At 45.5% G+C, this 17,500-nt stretch overlaps 2 protein-coding genes across 2 annotated transcripts in view; both read right to left on the bottom strand.

Annotated features, from left to right (window-relative positions):
* dvl1b (dishevelled segment polarity protein 1b) overlaps positions 1 to 10,862 on the bottom strand; it is a 56,688-nt gene extending 45,826 nt beyond the window's left edge. The window contains 2 exon segments of the mRNA XM_042707838.1: positions 1,474 to 1,543; positions 10,439 to 10,862. Of these exon segments, the coding sequence (XP_042563772.1) occupies positions 1,474 to 1,543; positions 10,439 to 10,608 (240 nt within the window). The 5' untranslated portion in view covers positions 10,609 to 10,862.
* A 1,261-nt stretch (positions 10,863 to 12,123) lies between these two features.
* The window catches only part of mxra8a (matrix-remodelling associated 8a), a 26,390-nt gene continuing 21,013 nt past the window's right edge, over positions 12,124 to 17,500 (bottom strand). The window contains exons 7-10 of the mRNA XM_012832037.3: positions 17,483 to 17,500; positions 17,119 to 17,192; positions 16,452 to 16,529; positions 12,124 to 15,187 (exon numbers count right to left, since the gene is read on the bottom strand). The exon at positions 17,483 to 17,500 is cut by the window's right edge and continues 13 nt beyond it. Of these exons, the coding sequence (XP_012687491.1) occupies positions 15,162 to 15,187; positions 16,452 to 16,529; positions 17,119 to 17,192; positions 17,483 to 17,500 (196 nt within the window). The 3' untranslated portion in view covers positions 12,124 to 15,161. The remainder of the gene's footprint in view (positions 15,188 to 16,451; positions 16,530 to 17,118; positions 17,193 to 17,482) is intronic.

Here is a 17,500-nt window from a genome sequence, read left to right as displayed (position 1 = left end):
ATCTGTTTTTAATAAACTGTGTTTAATGCGTAAACGGATGATATTGTATCATCATATGGCTGTTCAGGTCTGACAGTGCACACAGCTTTAGTGTAACCCAGGATATAGCTTAGTGGGTATACAGCATTCTAGAACAGCTTAGTGGGTATACAGCATTCTAGAACAGCTTAGAGGGTATACAGCATTCTAGAACAGCTTAGTGGGTATACAGAATTCTGCAAATTAAAAAAAAAGAAAAATGTAGTTTTATTTAGTCTCACAATTTCTTTCAAATAATCTTTGGAAACATGAAGTGGAGAGCTTCCTATGTTAACCTTATCCCTAACCCTGACCCTGACCCTGACCCTAACTTAGGATTGCTACCCATTTTGACACAAGAAGACTTAAAGTGGACATTGGGGACATTGTGAAAGGACATTGTTCAAAACCATGGTGATCTCAGTTTTAACAACCATGTGCAAGCTTTATCTTATTTTCTCTTATACTATTGAAACTAATATAATATCTCTTATACTATTGAAATTAATAGGGAAAAAAATAGACAGACTCCCCGTCATCTGTAATGAAAGTTCAAAGTTGACATGTGTGCAGGGACGCATTGGTGCTTGCCTTCATGCTTCTCAACTGGCGGACCGTGACTGATAACGGCACGCTAGCTAGAGATTTAATTCAAAACGCAAAGATGTCAAGAGAGAGCTCTCTGTGTCTGAACACGTTTTTTAAAGAGTCCACACATCAGCTGTCGGAAAAGAGCTCTCTACTGCCCTCATGCTCTCCGTCTACTGCCCTCATGCCCTCATGCCCTCATGGTCTCCGTCTACTGCCCTCATGTGTGTGTGTGTGTGTGTGTGTGTGTGTGTGTGTGTGTGTGTGTGTGGGTGTGTGTGTGTGTGTGTGCCCTCATGCCCTCATGGTCTCTACTGCCCTCATGGTCTCTACTGTCCTCATGGTCTCCGTCTACTGGTTGTGTGCTACTGGGAAATCTATATACATATATTATTTACATCAGCACTCCCACTGAAACACACACACACACACACACACACACACACACACACCAGCACTCCCACTGAAACACACACACACACACACACACACACACACCAGCACTCCCACTGAAACACACACACACACACACCAGCACTCCCACTGAAACACACATACACACACACACACCAGCACTCCTACTCCCACTGAAACACACACGCACACACACACACACACCAGCACTCCCACTGAAACACACGCACACACATCAGCACTCCCACTGAAACACACACACACCAGCACTCCCACTGAAACACACACACACACACACACACACACACACCAGCACTCCCACTGAAACACACACACACACACACACACCAGCACTCCCACTCCCACTGAACGCACTGAACGCACGCAAACACACACACATCAACACACACACACACACACACCACCAAATCCTTGCAAGCTGAGCTTTCTTACCCAGGAGACAACTCTCCCATTGAAGCTTGGCAACTTCGCATTGTCATCTGAGATCTCTTCCTTGACGACCCTGTGTGACACACACACACACACACACACACACACACACAAACACAGGTCAAAGAAGAGTTGATGCACCACAGAATATAAATGCAACAACGGCAGCAAGGGAATGACCCCTCGCCTTGTGTATGCATGTGTGTGTGTGTATGTACATGTGTGTGTGTGTATGCGTGTGTGTGTATGTGTGTATGCATGTATGTGTGTGTGTGTGTGTATGCATGTGTGTGTGTGTGTGTGTGTGTATGCCCCCCCCCTTCTCTGCAAAGCATTTCAGGACCCTGGCCAGCGACCAAACATGCTCTTATGCTTGCACATCAGAGGCAAATAAGGAACTTCAGCTCATGGAAGTACAAACGTGTGTGTGTGTGTGTGTGTGTGTGTGTGTGTGTGTGTGTGTGTGTGTGTGTGTGTGTGAAAGCAGTGGAGTGTAGAAGTGTGAAGAATGTAGAAGTGTAGAAGAATGACATAAGTGTACCTGTGCCAAAGACAGAGAGAAAAGAGAGAGAGAGATGGAGAGAGTAAATGAAGTCGCAGGGAGGTTGTGTGTGTGTGTGTGTGTGTCTGTGAAGCTGTAGACTTTGTAGTGTAAATTGTCCCCCTGAACTGCGGCAGAGTAGAACTCCCTCCCTAGAGACTCCTGCTCCACAAAGAGAAGAGGAAGATTGAGAGCAGGAGGAGAAGAGGAGGGCGAGGGAAGAGGAGGGGGAGGGAAGAAACAGACATAAGAGAGGGAGAGGAGAGGAGAGAAAAGAGAGGAGAGAGGAAAGAAGAGAGGAGAGGGGAGAGGAAAGGAGAGGAGAGAGGAAAGAGAAAGGAGGAGTGAGAGGAAAGGAAAGGGGAGAGGAGAGAAAGAGGGGAGGGGAGAGGAGAGGAGAGAGAGGAGATTGGAAAGGAGAGAGAGGAAAGAGAAAGGAGAGAGAGGAGAGGAAAGGGGAGAGGAGAGGATAGAAAGAGGGGAGAGGAGAGGAAAGGGGAGAGGAGAGAAAGAGGGGAGAGGAAAGTGAAAGGAGGGGAGATGAGAGGAGAGGAGAGATAAAGGAGGAGGGTAGAGAGTAAGGAGAGAGAAAGGAGAGAGAAACTAGAGAGGGGGAGAGAGACTGATGCTGATGCTGTTTCTGGCAGAGGGGCAGTACAACGTGAGCTTTTTATTAAACACACACACACACACACACAGGCACACACACACACACACACAGGCACACGCACACACGCAAACAAACACACACACACACACACGCAAACAAACACACACAGGCACACTTACCCACATGCGCACAGGAACTCAAACATAGAGCACAGAGCACACGCTCTCGTCCCAAGAAGAGTAGAGGATTGTATAGAGCTGCAGATTACAGGGTTTTATAGAGCTGCATATTACAAGGCTGCAGATTACAGGGTTTTATAGAGCTGCAGATTACAGGGTTTTACAGAGCTGCAGACTACAGGATTGTATAGAGCTGCAGACTACAGGATTGTATAGAGCTGCAGACTACAGGGTTTTATAGAGCTGCTAGACTTCTTGCGAAAACCAAAAGACAGTTTTGTATGTGTGTGTGTGTGTGGGGGGGGGGGGTCTGAATGTGTGTATGGGTCTGAGTGTCTGAGTATTCTGCATTATTTGCAATTGATTTTATTTGACCATTTTTGAGAATTCCCACCACGAATGTAGTCACTTTTGCCCCAACAATCACACCAAACCCTCGTAAGATCCTGGAGGGGCTGATTAAAAGAACTGACCATATTACTGTAATACTTAAGTCAACAGAATTGACCTTCAATAATTGATGATGTTTATAAATCACTAAATGGGGCAGGACTAAAATACCTCTCTGATATCTTTCAGCAGCAAACACCTGCTAAACCTCTCAGATCACTGGAGAGAAATATGTTACTGCTAGCGCTAAACACAGTGAAGCATTACTTAGCTTCTAGAGCTAAACACAGCATTACTTAGCTGCTAGAGCTAAACACAGCATTACTTAGCTGCTAGTGCTAAACACAGTGAAGCATTACTTAGCTTCTAGAGCTAAACACAGCATTACTAAAGTTAACACCCAACTATTCTCAAATCTAGACTTAACATCCAACAATTCTCAGATGCTTTTTGTTAGCTGATTTGATGCACTCAGTTTTTTATCTTTCTATGTTCTTTCAACAGATGTAATTAATGCACTTCTCCCTTATACTCTTTTTTTTGTTTGTTTACCTGCTTTATTTGTAAAGCACTTTGAGTTACAAATGTGTACGAGTTGGAATATATAAATAAACTTGCCTTGCCTTACCCTTACCCAAGTACACCAAACAGCCAGAACCATTCATCCGAACAGGTCTGCATGAGTGCATGTGCGTGTGTGTGTGGGTGAGTGCGTGTGTGTGTGGGTTAGTACGTGTGAGTGTTATGAGAGAAATTAGTATGACTTCAGAGACCACGTCTCTTTCCAGGCCAAACACTTTAATTCACTGATTTCAAACCCATCATGAACTCCTCCCATAGCCAAGCCTGTGCGTGTGTGTGTGTGTGTGTGTGTGTATGTGTGTGTGTGTGTGTGTGTGTGTGCGTGTTAGAGTGGATCTTTTACACATCATTAGATCAATTATTAGAGAAGTCAAACACATTAATATTGACACTATTAGAGACGTCAAACACATTTATAATGACATTGCACAGCACTTTATTTCTCCTCAAACACAACACAGACATTCGCACACACAGATGGAAACTTACAAACACACACACACACACACATTATGTGACCTCCATGTGAGCTCCTGGCTCGTGCCACAGAGGAGACTAGGTCCAAATGAATCATGTATGTACCACACACACACACACACACACACACACACACACCACACACACACACACACACACACCACACACACACACACACACACACACACACACACACACACACACCTATATTCTTAATATTATTTCTTCAATTCCCATCACCATACTTTATGAATATAAACAAACCCTAACCCTAGAAAATAAATTTCCTCTCTCCATTTATATAAATATAATTTAATCATTTCATCTCTCCATTTACATAAATATAATTTAATCATTTCATCTCTACATTTATATAAATATAATAGAATAATTTCATCTCTACATTTATATAAATATAATATAATCATTTCCTCTCCATTTATATAAATATAATTTAATCATTTCATCTCTACATTTATATAAATATAATATAATCATTTCCTCTCCATTTATATAAATATAATATAATCATTTCACATACAGAAAAACAAACACACACACACATAAATAGGTACACACACAAAAGCACACATAGGTGCATGTCTATAAATGTATATACATATACACCACATTAACATATACACATACACCTCATAACAACATACACACACACATACATATACACAACAACACACACACACACATGTACATCACAACATATACAAACACATAAACCACAACAGACTGACTCAGGCACGCCACTACAACACTGTAACACTGTAACACACACACACACACACACACACACACACACACACACACACACACGTCAGTGATTAGGGCAGCTGGCACACAAAGTCTAGTTTCTTCTCACAGTCCATCGGCACCTAGTGCCCTGTGTTGCCCTCCACTGCCCCACAGTGATGAAGGGGGCATTTCTCTTGCCCCGCCTCCCCTGCCCAGTGCTGGTGCTGGAGCTCCCCGCCACTCACCCAAAGCCACTCCCCCGCCAGGAAGCGAAGCCCCACCCATACATGCGTTGTCACGGCAGCCTGCACCACCTGCTGGGTCAGACTCTGGTCGTCGGCCCTGGCCAAGTCCCCCCCCAGCCCCCGGCAGTGCAGTAGCGCCTCCTCCCAGCTAGAGGGCGCACACAGCGCCTTCAGCTTCGTCTCGGGCTTGCTAGGGTTGGTGTAGATGACACCACTACACCCACCCTCCCCACTCCCACTACTCCCACCCTCCGCACTCTCACTACTCCCCCACCCCACCTCACTACCACCCCCACTCCCCTCCACTCCCCACTCTTACTACTCCCCCCACTCGCACTACTCCCCCACTCTCCCCACTCTTACTACTCCCCCACTCTCACTACTCCCCCCACTGTCACTACTCCCCCCACTCTCACTACTCCCCCACTCTCCCCACTCTCACTACTCCCCCCACTCTCACTACTCCCCCCACTCTCACTACTAGCCCGGGAAAAGCGGGCACACACACACACACACACCAGCAGCAGCAGCAGCAGCAGCCACGACGGTGTTGGCATGATGAGCGTAGAGTCTCCTCAATCCCCTATGTCCTCTCCTCAGTCTCCTCAATCCCCTATGAGACAGGGGACCAGCGTAGAGTCTTCTATGAGACAGGAGGACCAACGTAGAGTTTCCTCAATCCCCTATGAGACACCACTCGGACCACACAATGTGCTCTTCTTGATCTACGCAACAAAGAGTCTGCTCAAAACTGCTGCTTGGACTAAGCGATGTAGAGTCCGCTGGAACTAAGCGATGTAGAGTCCGCTGGAACTAAGCGATGTGGAGTCCGCTCAAACTAAGCGATGTGGAGTCCGCTGGAACTAAGCAATGTGGAGTCCGCTCAAACTAAGCGATGTAGACTCCGCTCGAACTAAGCGATGTGGAGTCCGCTCGAACTAAGCCGTGTAGACTCCGCTCAAACTAAGCGATGTGGAGTCCGCTCGAACTAAGCGATGTAGAGTCCGTTGGAACTAAGCGATGTAGAGTCCGCTGGAACTAAGCGATGTAGAGTCCGCTCAAACTGCTGTTGGTGCCTGCTGCTCTTCCTCTGTTTAAGCAGCCCCTGCCTGGTGGGATTTGGCAGGGAAATCACAGGTGACGTGGCGTGGCGTGGCGTGCCCTTCCCATGCCAGGCTTCAGGGCCACAGCCCCGTGAACATGCAAAGGGGGCATAACAAAGCAGCCCCATCCAACAGTGAGCGCTTAAGACCACAGATCCAGAGGGCTGGTCTTTACTAACATGACTACTTTACATGACAGCCTTCTCGTCAGGGATGGGATGCCAAGGTCATTGTGAGAGCCCCATTTTACATAAGTAAGCCTGGTCACGGATGGGATGTCAGAACACAAAGCCTTGTCACACATGTAAACACATGCTATATAATACACATGTAAACACATGCTATATAAGACACATGTAAACACATGCTATATAAGACACATGTAAACACATGCTATATAAGACACATGTAAACACATGCTATATAATACACATGTAAACACATGCTATATAATACACATGTAAACACATGCTATATAATACACATGTAAACACATGCTATATAAGACACATGTAAACACATGCTATATAATACACATGTAAACACATGCTATATAAGACACATGTAAACACATGCTATATAAGACACATGTAAACACATGCTATATAAGACACATGTAAACACATGCTATATAATACACATGTAAACACATGCTATATAATACACATGTAAACACATGCTATATAATACACATGTAAACACATGCTATATAAGACACATGTAAACACATGCTATATAATACACATGTAAACACATGCTATATAAGACACATGTAAACACATGCTATATAAGACACATGTAAACACATGCTATATAAGACACATGTAAACACATGCTATATAAGACACATGTAAACACATGCTATACAGTCATCCAAGAGCCAAGAGCCTCTGAGTCACGACAGCTTTACTAACTCAGAGCCTAACTTTACTAACAGCTTTACTAACTCAGAGCCTAACTTTACTAACAGCTTTACTAAGAGCCTAACTTTACTAACAGCTTTACTTACTAAGAGCCTAACTTTACTAACAGCTTTACTAACTAAGAGCCTAACTTTACTAACAGCTTTACTAAGAGCCTAACTTTACTAACAGCTTTACTTACTAAGAGCCTAACTTTACTAACAGCTTTACTAACTCAGAGCCTAACTTTACTAACATTTACTTACTAAGAGCCTTAACTTTACTAACAGCTTTACTCAGAGCCTAACTTTACTGACAGCTTTACTTACTCAGAGCCTAACTTTACTAACAGCTTTACTCAGAGCCTAACTTTACTAACAGCTTTACTTACTAAGAGCCTAACTTTACTAACAGCTTTACTCAGAGCCTAACTTTACTAACAGCTTTACTCAGAGCCTAACTTTACTAACAGCTTCACTAACTCAGAGCCTAACTTTACTAACAGCTTTACTAACTAAGAGCCTAACTTTACTAACAGCTTTACTAACTAAGAGTCTAACTTTACTAACAGCTTTACTAACTCAGAGCCTAATTTACAAACAGCTTTACTAACTAAGAGCCTAACTTTACTAACAGCTTTACTCAGAGCCTAACTTTACTAACAGCTTTACTAACTAAGAGTCTAACTTTACTAACAGCTTTACTAACTCAGAGCCTAATTTACAAACAGCTTTACTAACTAAGAGCCTAACTTTACTAACAGCTTTACTCAGAGCCTAACTTTACTAACATTTACTAACTAAGAGCCTCTGAGTCTGTGGTCAGCCCTTAAACTTTTGTGATTCTCCTCCATTGCTCCATCTACTCTCTCTTCATGGGTGTGCCGTTCCTCCACCATTGCCTCTCTCAGGTAACGCTCTGTGTGTGTGTGTGTGTGTGTGTTTGTGAGTGTGCCGTTCTCCTCCACCATTGCCTCTCTCAGCGACGGTTCTCAACCTCTGTGTGTATGTGTGTGTGTGTGTGTGTGTGTGAATGTGCCGTTCTCCTCCACCATTGCCTCTCTCAGCGACGGTTCTCTACCTCTGCCCAGGGCGCTGGCAGGGATACTTTGCTAGATACGCTAGCTGGCTCTTGTCACACCCTTGTCACACCCTTGTAATCCAGCCAGCGGGCTCCAGTAAATGGTATCACTTAACTGAGGTACAGACCCCAGCCTTCGACATCTACTCTATATGATGCTTATCCACGGCGACTGCTGATATCTGTGCTGATATCTGTGGGCTTCCCAGAACAGTCTGCGCTCAGCTTCCCAATACCTGTCTACTCTCTACTCTGCATTCTGTAAAGCACTTTTGGGCTCCAGAAAGGTGCTTTAGAAATCAAATGTCTTATTATCGTTGAAAAGCCATACTGACACTGATTCTGGTTTGACCTCTTGTTTTATCCAACCTCTTGTTGGTTGTAGCCTTTTCTTCTTCTGTCTTTCTTTTCTTGTTTTGTTTATAAATGCAAATGTTGTAGGTACTGGTTGGAAATGTTGTGAAAGACACACAGATGTGTGCAGGCAGGAAGGCATGAAGGTAGACAGGTAGACAGGCAGGTAGGCAGGCAGGTAGACAGGCAGGTAGACAGGCAGGCAGGCAGGCCTCAGGTTTTTTACAGCCTACAACTAGCACAGGTGACGGACTGTTTGCTTTATTTCATTCATTGCTGTTGGGATGTAAAGAAAATTTCAAGAAATATGTTGCCTCTGAAAAACATTGCCTCCACCCACCTTATTATGACAACAAGTTCTCTGACCATAGATTACAGGTCACCTACTAAGGGTTACTATCTACAAGAGTGAGATTACTATGTAATATAATCATATCATTCTTAGCTAAATAAATATATTATTACGGCCTAAAGAATCTGTTAACGAGAGGAAATAAGGTCGTACAGCAGGACACTAACCAGTGATAAACCTGCCACTTCAAAACCTCCTCTGGGACCATTTGTCGTCGTCCTCAGCTAACATTTCTCAAGCGTTCATGGCGTGTTGTGATCGGTACGGAGCTCAGCACAGGACCACAGCAGCACCACCTCCTCAATCTGAAAGCGCCTCCGGCGACACAACACGAGGACCGTTCCGCCTCACTGGCATTGGCCTCCGCGCACCGCGCTGCTTTGCCGGGCTGTCCTACCTACCCTCCCCCGCAGCCTGCACCCGATGAACCTTAACGTTTCTGAAGAGACCGCTACCGTATGGTAGTAAAACGGTATTCTCTAACGTCTTGTCAGTTATCTTCACGACGTCACACCACGACTTGAAGCGGCACTACAACAACACAGACCCTCCAGCTGTGCAGATGCGCTCATCGCTGCTAGCCAGCAGCCGTCTCCCAGCAACCAGCAGCTGTCTCCCAGCAACCTCAGCCAGTCACCTAACGTTAGGATCTACAGCATGAATCAGTCAGGCTTTGCCACGTTATGTGTTCGTATGTGTGTCATGGGAAATAGTGCAACCACTCTCACCGACACCTGAAGCAGGGTTTCAATGGCACGTTAAACAGTGTAACAGAATTGACCCGACGTCTCAAACACGGCGCATGCAGCTATACGCTAGCCCACGGGAAAAGCTACAGCAGAGCAGGCTGACCATTAGGGGAAAATAATAACTAATATGCCCTGGCTAATAATGCCAGGCAAGTAGCCTACGGTGGTGTACAAAAGGTGACGTTATTTTCAGCTCTCACTGCAAGAGCCAGGGAGCCTTGGTTAATAGGCTACCTCACGGTGACAACGATATCTCTAAGTTCGAGTCAGAGTACAGCCGCTGGACAGCCTGTCTAGTGTTTGGATATTCAAATGAACTGCGAATGCCCAACTACAAGTGCACCTGCTGTGCGGGCCGTCCCCAACAGAAAGGGTGTCACTCGCGGTGTCAGCTCGACAAAAGCACACGTGATGTTTTGGCATCTATCAAGACGAGAGCAGTTGGCGAGACGCTGTTTGCAGCTTCGCTACTGATCAGGCGCTTTCTCCATGACAGTCCTGACAACCTTGTTATGAATAGCTGCAGGTAAGGTAGGCTAAAAGCTCAACTACTCCCGCGGATACATTCCTCTCTCAAATGGAAGTGTTTCGTAGATCACTTTCACCAATAACCTGCACAGAGAGTGAAAATAGACCAGATGCGAGCCAGGTACTTACCCAAAATCCTGATCCATGGATTTGAAAAAGAATTTATAGCTGTGAACCGGACGGTTGCTGAGCACATTTTTAAAATCCGCCAACGTGACTTTCTCAGGTGCTATTGATAATTTGACCAAATAAGGAGTTTCCTCCTCATCTATGTGGTAAATAATTTTAGTCTCCGCCATCAGAATAAACTGAGGAACAATCACAAGAAAGACTGCTCGGTCGCCAAACAAAGCGGGCGGAGACAATACATTCAAATTACAAAAATAAATTAGATTATGATTCAGTAAATGAAATAAAATAAGACCGAGGACGCGACATATTAATTAAACCGGAGCGTGTCATGGTCTCGGTGGGGTTGAGGGGCGGACATCATAGAACCGCTGCCGCGCTCACCCAGCCCCGTGATCTGGCCCGTGCCCGCACTGCTGGCTGCTGCTGCGTCGTTCAGACAGGAAGGGAAGGTTCACATCCTCCGCAGGCGCGCTCGCACTGGCAGGGAAGGCCCCGTGCTGCCACCGCGCGGCGTGTGCGGATTCCGTATGCCGGGCCATTTGCGTTAGATGCGATATTCGTGCTTTTGTCATTTGGTAAATATTTCTGATGATGCAGTCTGATCGTGGGGAAACGTCACTTTAGAACAGTGCATATTGGCTGGCGTGTGAGTATCATTCCCACATTACGAGCAGATCACTTAGTAAAACACACATATTCTAACACAGGCTGTTGCTAGAGTTGACACACAAGCACACTCATTCACACACACATTGGTACACACAAGTCATACATCGACACACAGGCATGCAGAAACACAACTGCAGAAACATTAACACACACAAATATAAATGTGAGGAATAGTCACATATGAATATCACACACCAAGGTCTGTGATGTAATACTCTTCCCTAATGTGAGGTCAGAGGTCATCAGTGGTGGTGATCTCACCCTCGGACTATTACTCTCTCTCTCTCCTGGTGATCTCACCCTCGGACTATTACTCTCTCTCTCTCTCTCCTGGTGATCTCACCCTCGGACTATTACTCTCTCTCTCTCCTGGTGATCTCACCCTCGGACTATTACTCTCTCTCTCCTGGTGATCTCACCCTCGGACTATTACTCTCTCTCTCCTGGTGATCTCGGACTATTGCTCTCTCTCTCTCCTGGTGATCTCCCCCTCGGACTATTGCTCTTTCCTGAACGTTGTGTTAAAGAGTCAGTTCTGAAGGTTAAAACAGTGAAATGAGCTGTTATGTTGCCTCAGTTCTGAGCAATAAATAATAAGCTGTTATGTTGCCTCAGTTCTGAGCGATAAATAAAAGGCTGTTATATATTCGCCTAGGGCAGCGTTTTTGAAAAGCATCGTTTTCAGTGTCGGAATACCCCGTTTTAGTGTGGACGGAAGGGCTAAACAGAGAAATATGTATGCGTTTCTATATCTACCCGGGTTAGTGTGCACGGGGTCTAAGTTTGCTGTAACCTCGGGAACCAAAAGCTCTAATTCTAATTCTAGCTCATCATCCATGGGGGCAGGAACACGCAGGCCCATTCTCCCCTCTTTTAGCGGTGCGCTAATAACACTAGAGGGCGGAGTAAGGCGCTGATTACCAGACGGGGTTCTGGTTTGATAAATATTACGTAAAATGCGGAAATACAGCGTACAGCATACGTAAATGAGGCCCTCAGATAGAACACTCGGATAGAACAATTCAGCAGTTTATTAATACATGTTTGAATAATCTGATTTTGGTTACACATTCCAATGCAATCAAACCACAGGAATCAGTCCTATTCTCTTTATAAGGCGGCAAGCTGATAAATGAAACAGATGTACGCACCTAAGCCCATACATTCCATGTATGTCCCCTATCAGTGGAGAGGCTTGTGTGTGTGTGTGTGTGTGTGTGTGTGTGTGTGTGTGTGTGTGTGTGTGTGTGTGTGTGTGCGTATGCATATGTGTGTGTGTGTGTGTGTGTGTGGACCATCTCCTCATTCTGTGCGCTCAAGGCTTGAGCTGAGCTGGCCAGTCAATCCCTCTACTTACTTCCTTTGCATACAGAGGGTGTGTGTGTGCGTATGTGTGTGTGTGTGTGTGTGATTATGTGTATGTACCGTGAGATGTAAGTGAGTCTATGTGTATGTGCGTATGTGTGTGTGTGTGTATGTGTGTGTGTGTGTGTGTGTGTGTGTGTATGTATGTGTGTGTGTGTGTGTGTGTGTGCATATGTGTATGTGTGTGTGTGTGTGTATGTGTGCATATGTGTATGTGTTGTACATCGGAGCTCAGATGGCTCCGCAGATGATGACCTACATGTGAGTGATCAGCCACTGTGCTGCAGGGGAGTGTGAGGGAATACATAACATGGCAAAGATGCGTGTGTGTATACGTGTGTGTGTGTGTGTGTGTGTGTGTATGAGAGAGTACATAACATGGCAAAGATACGAGACAAAAACACATCAAAAGGCACAACAGCAGAGAAAATACACTTACAGTCCAGAGTAAAAATCTGAGTTAAAATGAGAGTAAACTTGGGTTAACTCACTGGCCAGACCCAACCGAATGTCATGAAATAAAGACACACACCACCTCATGGAGGGGACAGAGCGGGGGGGTTTAGAGCGGGGTGGGGGGGTCTCTCAACTCTGCCACTGTATGCTGAAGGACTACAGACTCCACTACAGGAGACCCAAGCACAAATGAGAATGTTTCAACAAACTGTTCTTGGTATGAATCTATAGAATATTGGTATGAATCTATAGAATATTGGTATGAATCTATAGAATATTGGGATGAATCTATAGAATATTGGGATGAATCTGTTATTGGTATGAATCTATAGAATATTGGGATGAATCTATAGAATATTGGGATGAATCTATAGAACATTGGTATGAATCTATAGAATATTGGTATGAATCTATAGAACATTGATATAAATCTGTTATCGGTATGAATCTGTGTACTTGTAGTTTGCTTTTGTATTTGATCTGTGCTTCCAAAAATGGAGGAACTGTACTGATGACTGATATGGGACATGTGAAGAATACTCGTGAAGCACACGACACAAGTGAAGGTGAAGGCCTGAGGGGTGGGGCTCTGTGGGGGTGGGGCCCCGTAGGGATGGGGCCCATAGGGGGTGGGACCAAGGGGGGTGGGGCCTAGGGGTGAAGGCACTGTGGGGGAGGCTGCTACCTGCTGAAGGCCTAGGGGTGGGGCCCTGGTCTAAATCACTCACCTTTAAGGACACTTAACACATCTACCATTGTCTACAGTTGCACAAGCTATGTAGCAATCAAAATAGTGTTGGAAATATACAATTACGTTTTAAGATACACTCTGTAAAGGTTCTTCACATGGCCATTGAGAGAAAAATATTCAAATCTCAGGAAAATATATAATGACTATTAATTTGATTGTAATGCACTACAGCAGCAAGCTGTGACACATAAGGCCATAATTAATAGACTACATCTGCAAATAATTATTTAAAAACATTCACATGTACCATATATCTCCAGCTAGATGACTAAATGAGAAGTGTTTGATGGCACAGACTACATCTGCCGGCTGCTGGAAGCATTTTAAATGGAGACTGGAAATGTGGTCAAGTTCTCTGTCATAGCGTTGATAGCTTAGGGGCTCTGTAGTAAATGTACTTAGTGTTAGCATTGATAGGTCAGGGGCTCTGTAGTAAATGTTTTTAATGTTGGCATTGATAGCTGTGAGGTCTGTATAAGTGTTGTGTTAGTGCTGATAGCTATGGGGTCTGTGTGAGTTATGTATTAGTGCTGATAGTTATGGAGTCTGTGTGAGTTATGTGTTAGCGTTGATAGCTATGGGGTCTGTGTGAGTGTATTAGCGCTGATAGCTATGGGGTCTGTGTGAGTTATGTGTTAGCGCTGATAGCTATGGGGTCTGTGTGAGTTATGTGTTGGCGCTGATAGCTATGGGGTCTGTGTGAGTTATGTGTTAGCGCTGATAGCTATGGGGTCTGTGTGAGTAATGTGTTAGCGCTGATAGCTATGGGGTCTGTGTGAGTTATGTGTTAGCGCTGATAGCTATGGGGTCTGTGTGAGTTATGTATAAGCGCTGATAGCTATGGGGTCTGTGAGAGTTATGTGTTAGCGCTGATAGCTATGGGGTCTGTGTGAATGTATGAGCGCTGATAGCTATGGGGTCTGTGTGAGTTATGTCTTAGCGCTGATAGCTATGGGGTCTGTGTGAGTTATGTGTTAGCGCTGATAGCTATGGGGTCTGTGTGAGTTATGTGTTAGCGCTGATAGCTATGGGGTCTGTGTGAGTTATGTGTTAGCACTGATAGCTCATTGGTTCGGTTACCTAGGGCTCCTGTTTCCAGATACTTGGTACCGCAGTGATGCAGCCTGAGCCTGCCTTCCTACCCCTAGGCCAAACAGTGAGGCCCAGGTCTCTCTATACTCTGGCTGGGGGAGAAAAGGCAGCTAACCGTAGGTGGAAAGACTCCAGGCCACCAGGGGCAGCGCAACGCAGTACAGCACCCCCCACAGACACCCTCTCCTGCAGGGAGGAAATGAAGAGATCCCACAAACCCCCGCAAAGACAAGAGACCCCTCACTCTCCTCCGCTCTCCTCCGCTCTCCTCACTCTCCTCTCCTCCTCTCCCCCTCCACTCTCCTCTCCTCCTCTCGTCTGCTGTACATCACGCCATTGCCTCTGCGCGCCTGCCCCTGGACCAGCCAGCAGCACTCCACACGCCCCTCAGTAAGAGCACGCCTTCGCCATCTCTGGGAGGGGAGAGAGGGAGGGAGAGAGGGAGAGTTAGAGAGAGAGAGAGGGAGAGAGAGAGGGAGAGAGAGTTAGAGAGGGAGAGAGAGAGGGAGGGAGAGAGAGTTAGAAAGGGAGGGAGAGAGAGAGGGGGGAGAGTTAGAGAGGGAGGGAGAGAGAGGGGGAGAGTTAGAGAGAGAGGGAGAGAGAGTTAGAGAGGGAGAAGGAAAGAGGGGAATTCAGAGAGAGAAAATGAAGAGGTTAGATGTTCTGGTTATTTTCTCCTTTTTGATTTGTATTGAACCAGTAAGTTTGGCTGCGATTGAGTGTGTGAGTGTGTGTGTGTGTGTGAGTGTGCGTGTGTGTGTGTGTGTGTGTGTGTGTGTGTGTGCGCTTGAGTGTGTGTGTGTGTGCGCTTGAGTGTGTGTGTGTGTGTGCGCTTGAGTGTGTGTGTGTGTGTGTGTGTGTGTGTGAGTGTGTGTGTGAGAGTGTGTGTGTGTGTGTGTGTGTGTGTGCGCTTGAGTGTGTGTGTGTGTGTGTGTGCTTGAGTGTGTGTGTGTGTGTGTGTGTGTGTGTGTGTGTGTGTGTGCGCTTGAGTGTGTGTGTGTGTGTGTGTGTGTGTGCGCGTGAGTGTGTGTGTGTGTGTGTGTGTGTGTGTGTGTGTGCGCTTGAGTGTGTGTGTGTGTGTGTGTGTGTGTGTGTGTGTGTGCGCTTGAGTGTGTGACTAAGATCCAAAGTCCACAGAGAAGCCCATCTGCAGAACTTATTCCAAATAAATTCTAATTCTCCGCTCAGACGTTCAAAATGTGCAAATGTGTGCCGGTGTGTGTGTGTGTGAGCTTGTGTGTGTGTGGTCTCATGTGTGCTTGTGTGTGTGTGTGAGCTTGTGTGTGTATGTGTCCTTGTGTGTGTGTGGTCTCATGTGTGCTTGTGTGTGGGGGGGCTTGTGTGTGTGTGTGTGTGTGTGTGTTTGTGTGTGTGTAGGCCTATGTGTGTTTGTGTGTGTGTGTGTGTGTGCTTGTGTGTGTGGGCTCATGTGTGTGTGTGTGTGTGTGTTTGTGTGTGGTCTCATGTGTGCTTGTGTGTGGGGGGGCTCGTGTGTGTGTGTGTGTGTGTGTTTGTGTGTGTGTAGGCCTATGTGTGTTTGTGTGTGTGTGTGCTTGTGTGTGTGGGCTCATGTGTGTGTGTGTGTGTGTGTGTTTGTGTGTGTGTGTGGTCTCATGTGTGCTTGTGTGTGTGTGGGCTCATGTGTGTGTGCTTGTGTGTGTGTTTGTGTACTTGTACCTTTGTCCAGGTCGATGGCCTTTGGGGAACACATGTTGGTCAGCACTGCCTTCTCCTTCAGCAGGTTGTTCTTGTAGTCTGTGACAGAAACAAGTTTTTATAATGACATGTGACAGACAAGAGTGTTTATAATGACAAGAGTGTTTATAATGACATGTGACAGACAAGAGTGTTTATAATGACAAGAGTGTTTATAATGACATGTGACAGACAAGAGTGTTTATAATGACACGAGTGTTTATAATGACATGTGGCAGACAAGAGTGTTTATAATGACATGTGACAAACAAGAGTGTTTATAATGACACGTGACAAACAAGAGTGTTTATAATGACATGTGGCAGACCAGAGTGTTTATAATGACATGTGACTGACACGAGTGTTTATAAACACTAATGCAAACTGGCTCCACACTCTCTGAGGCTTTCCTCTGGGAGTTCACTCACACCTCTCTAGCATAGGTGAAAGGCACATTTTTTGTTTTTACAAATATCATTTATATCATATCATACATGACAACTGGCAAAACAACAACAAGAGCAACAACAATCTAATCTATCACAGTAATCAGACATATCTAATCTATCACAGTAATCAGACATATTTAATCTATCAGACATATCTAATCTATCAGACATATCTAATCTATCACAGTAATCAGACACACCTAGTTTGGGATCCTCCTGATGGCTCTTCATCTCCGTGGCAACCATCTCAAGGCCATTAGTGGTCATGTGATTTCTACATTTAGAAACATAGATGCACAGTTTACTATACATGCTATACAAATGTGTGTGTGTGTGTGTGAGAGTGGCCTCTATGTGTATGTGTGTGTGTGTGTGTGTGTGAGTGGCTTCTGTGTATGTGTGTGTGTGTGTGAGAGTGGCCTCTGTGAGTGTGTGTGTGAGTGGCCTCTGTGTGTGTGTGTGTGTGAGTGGCCTCTGTGTGTGTGTGTGTGTGTGTGTGTGTGAGTGGCCTCTGTGTGTGTAATGTGTGTGTGTGTGTGTGGCCTGTGTGATGATGCTGCCTACCTCTCCATCTTGCGAGGG

This window comes from Clupea harengus, chromosome 5, assembly GCF_900700415.2.
Source record: "Clupea harengus chromosome 5, Ch_v2.0.2, whole genome shotgun sequence".
Classification (NCBI taxonomy): Eukaryota; Metazoa; Chordata; class Actinopteri; order Clupeiformes; family Clupeidae; genus Clupea; species Clupea harengus.
Note: the sequence above shows the minus strand (reverse complement) of the source record. Positions and strands in the feature narration are given on the sequence as shown.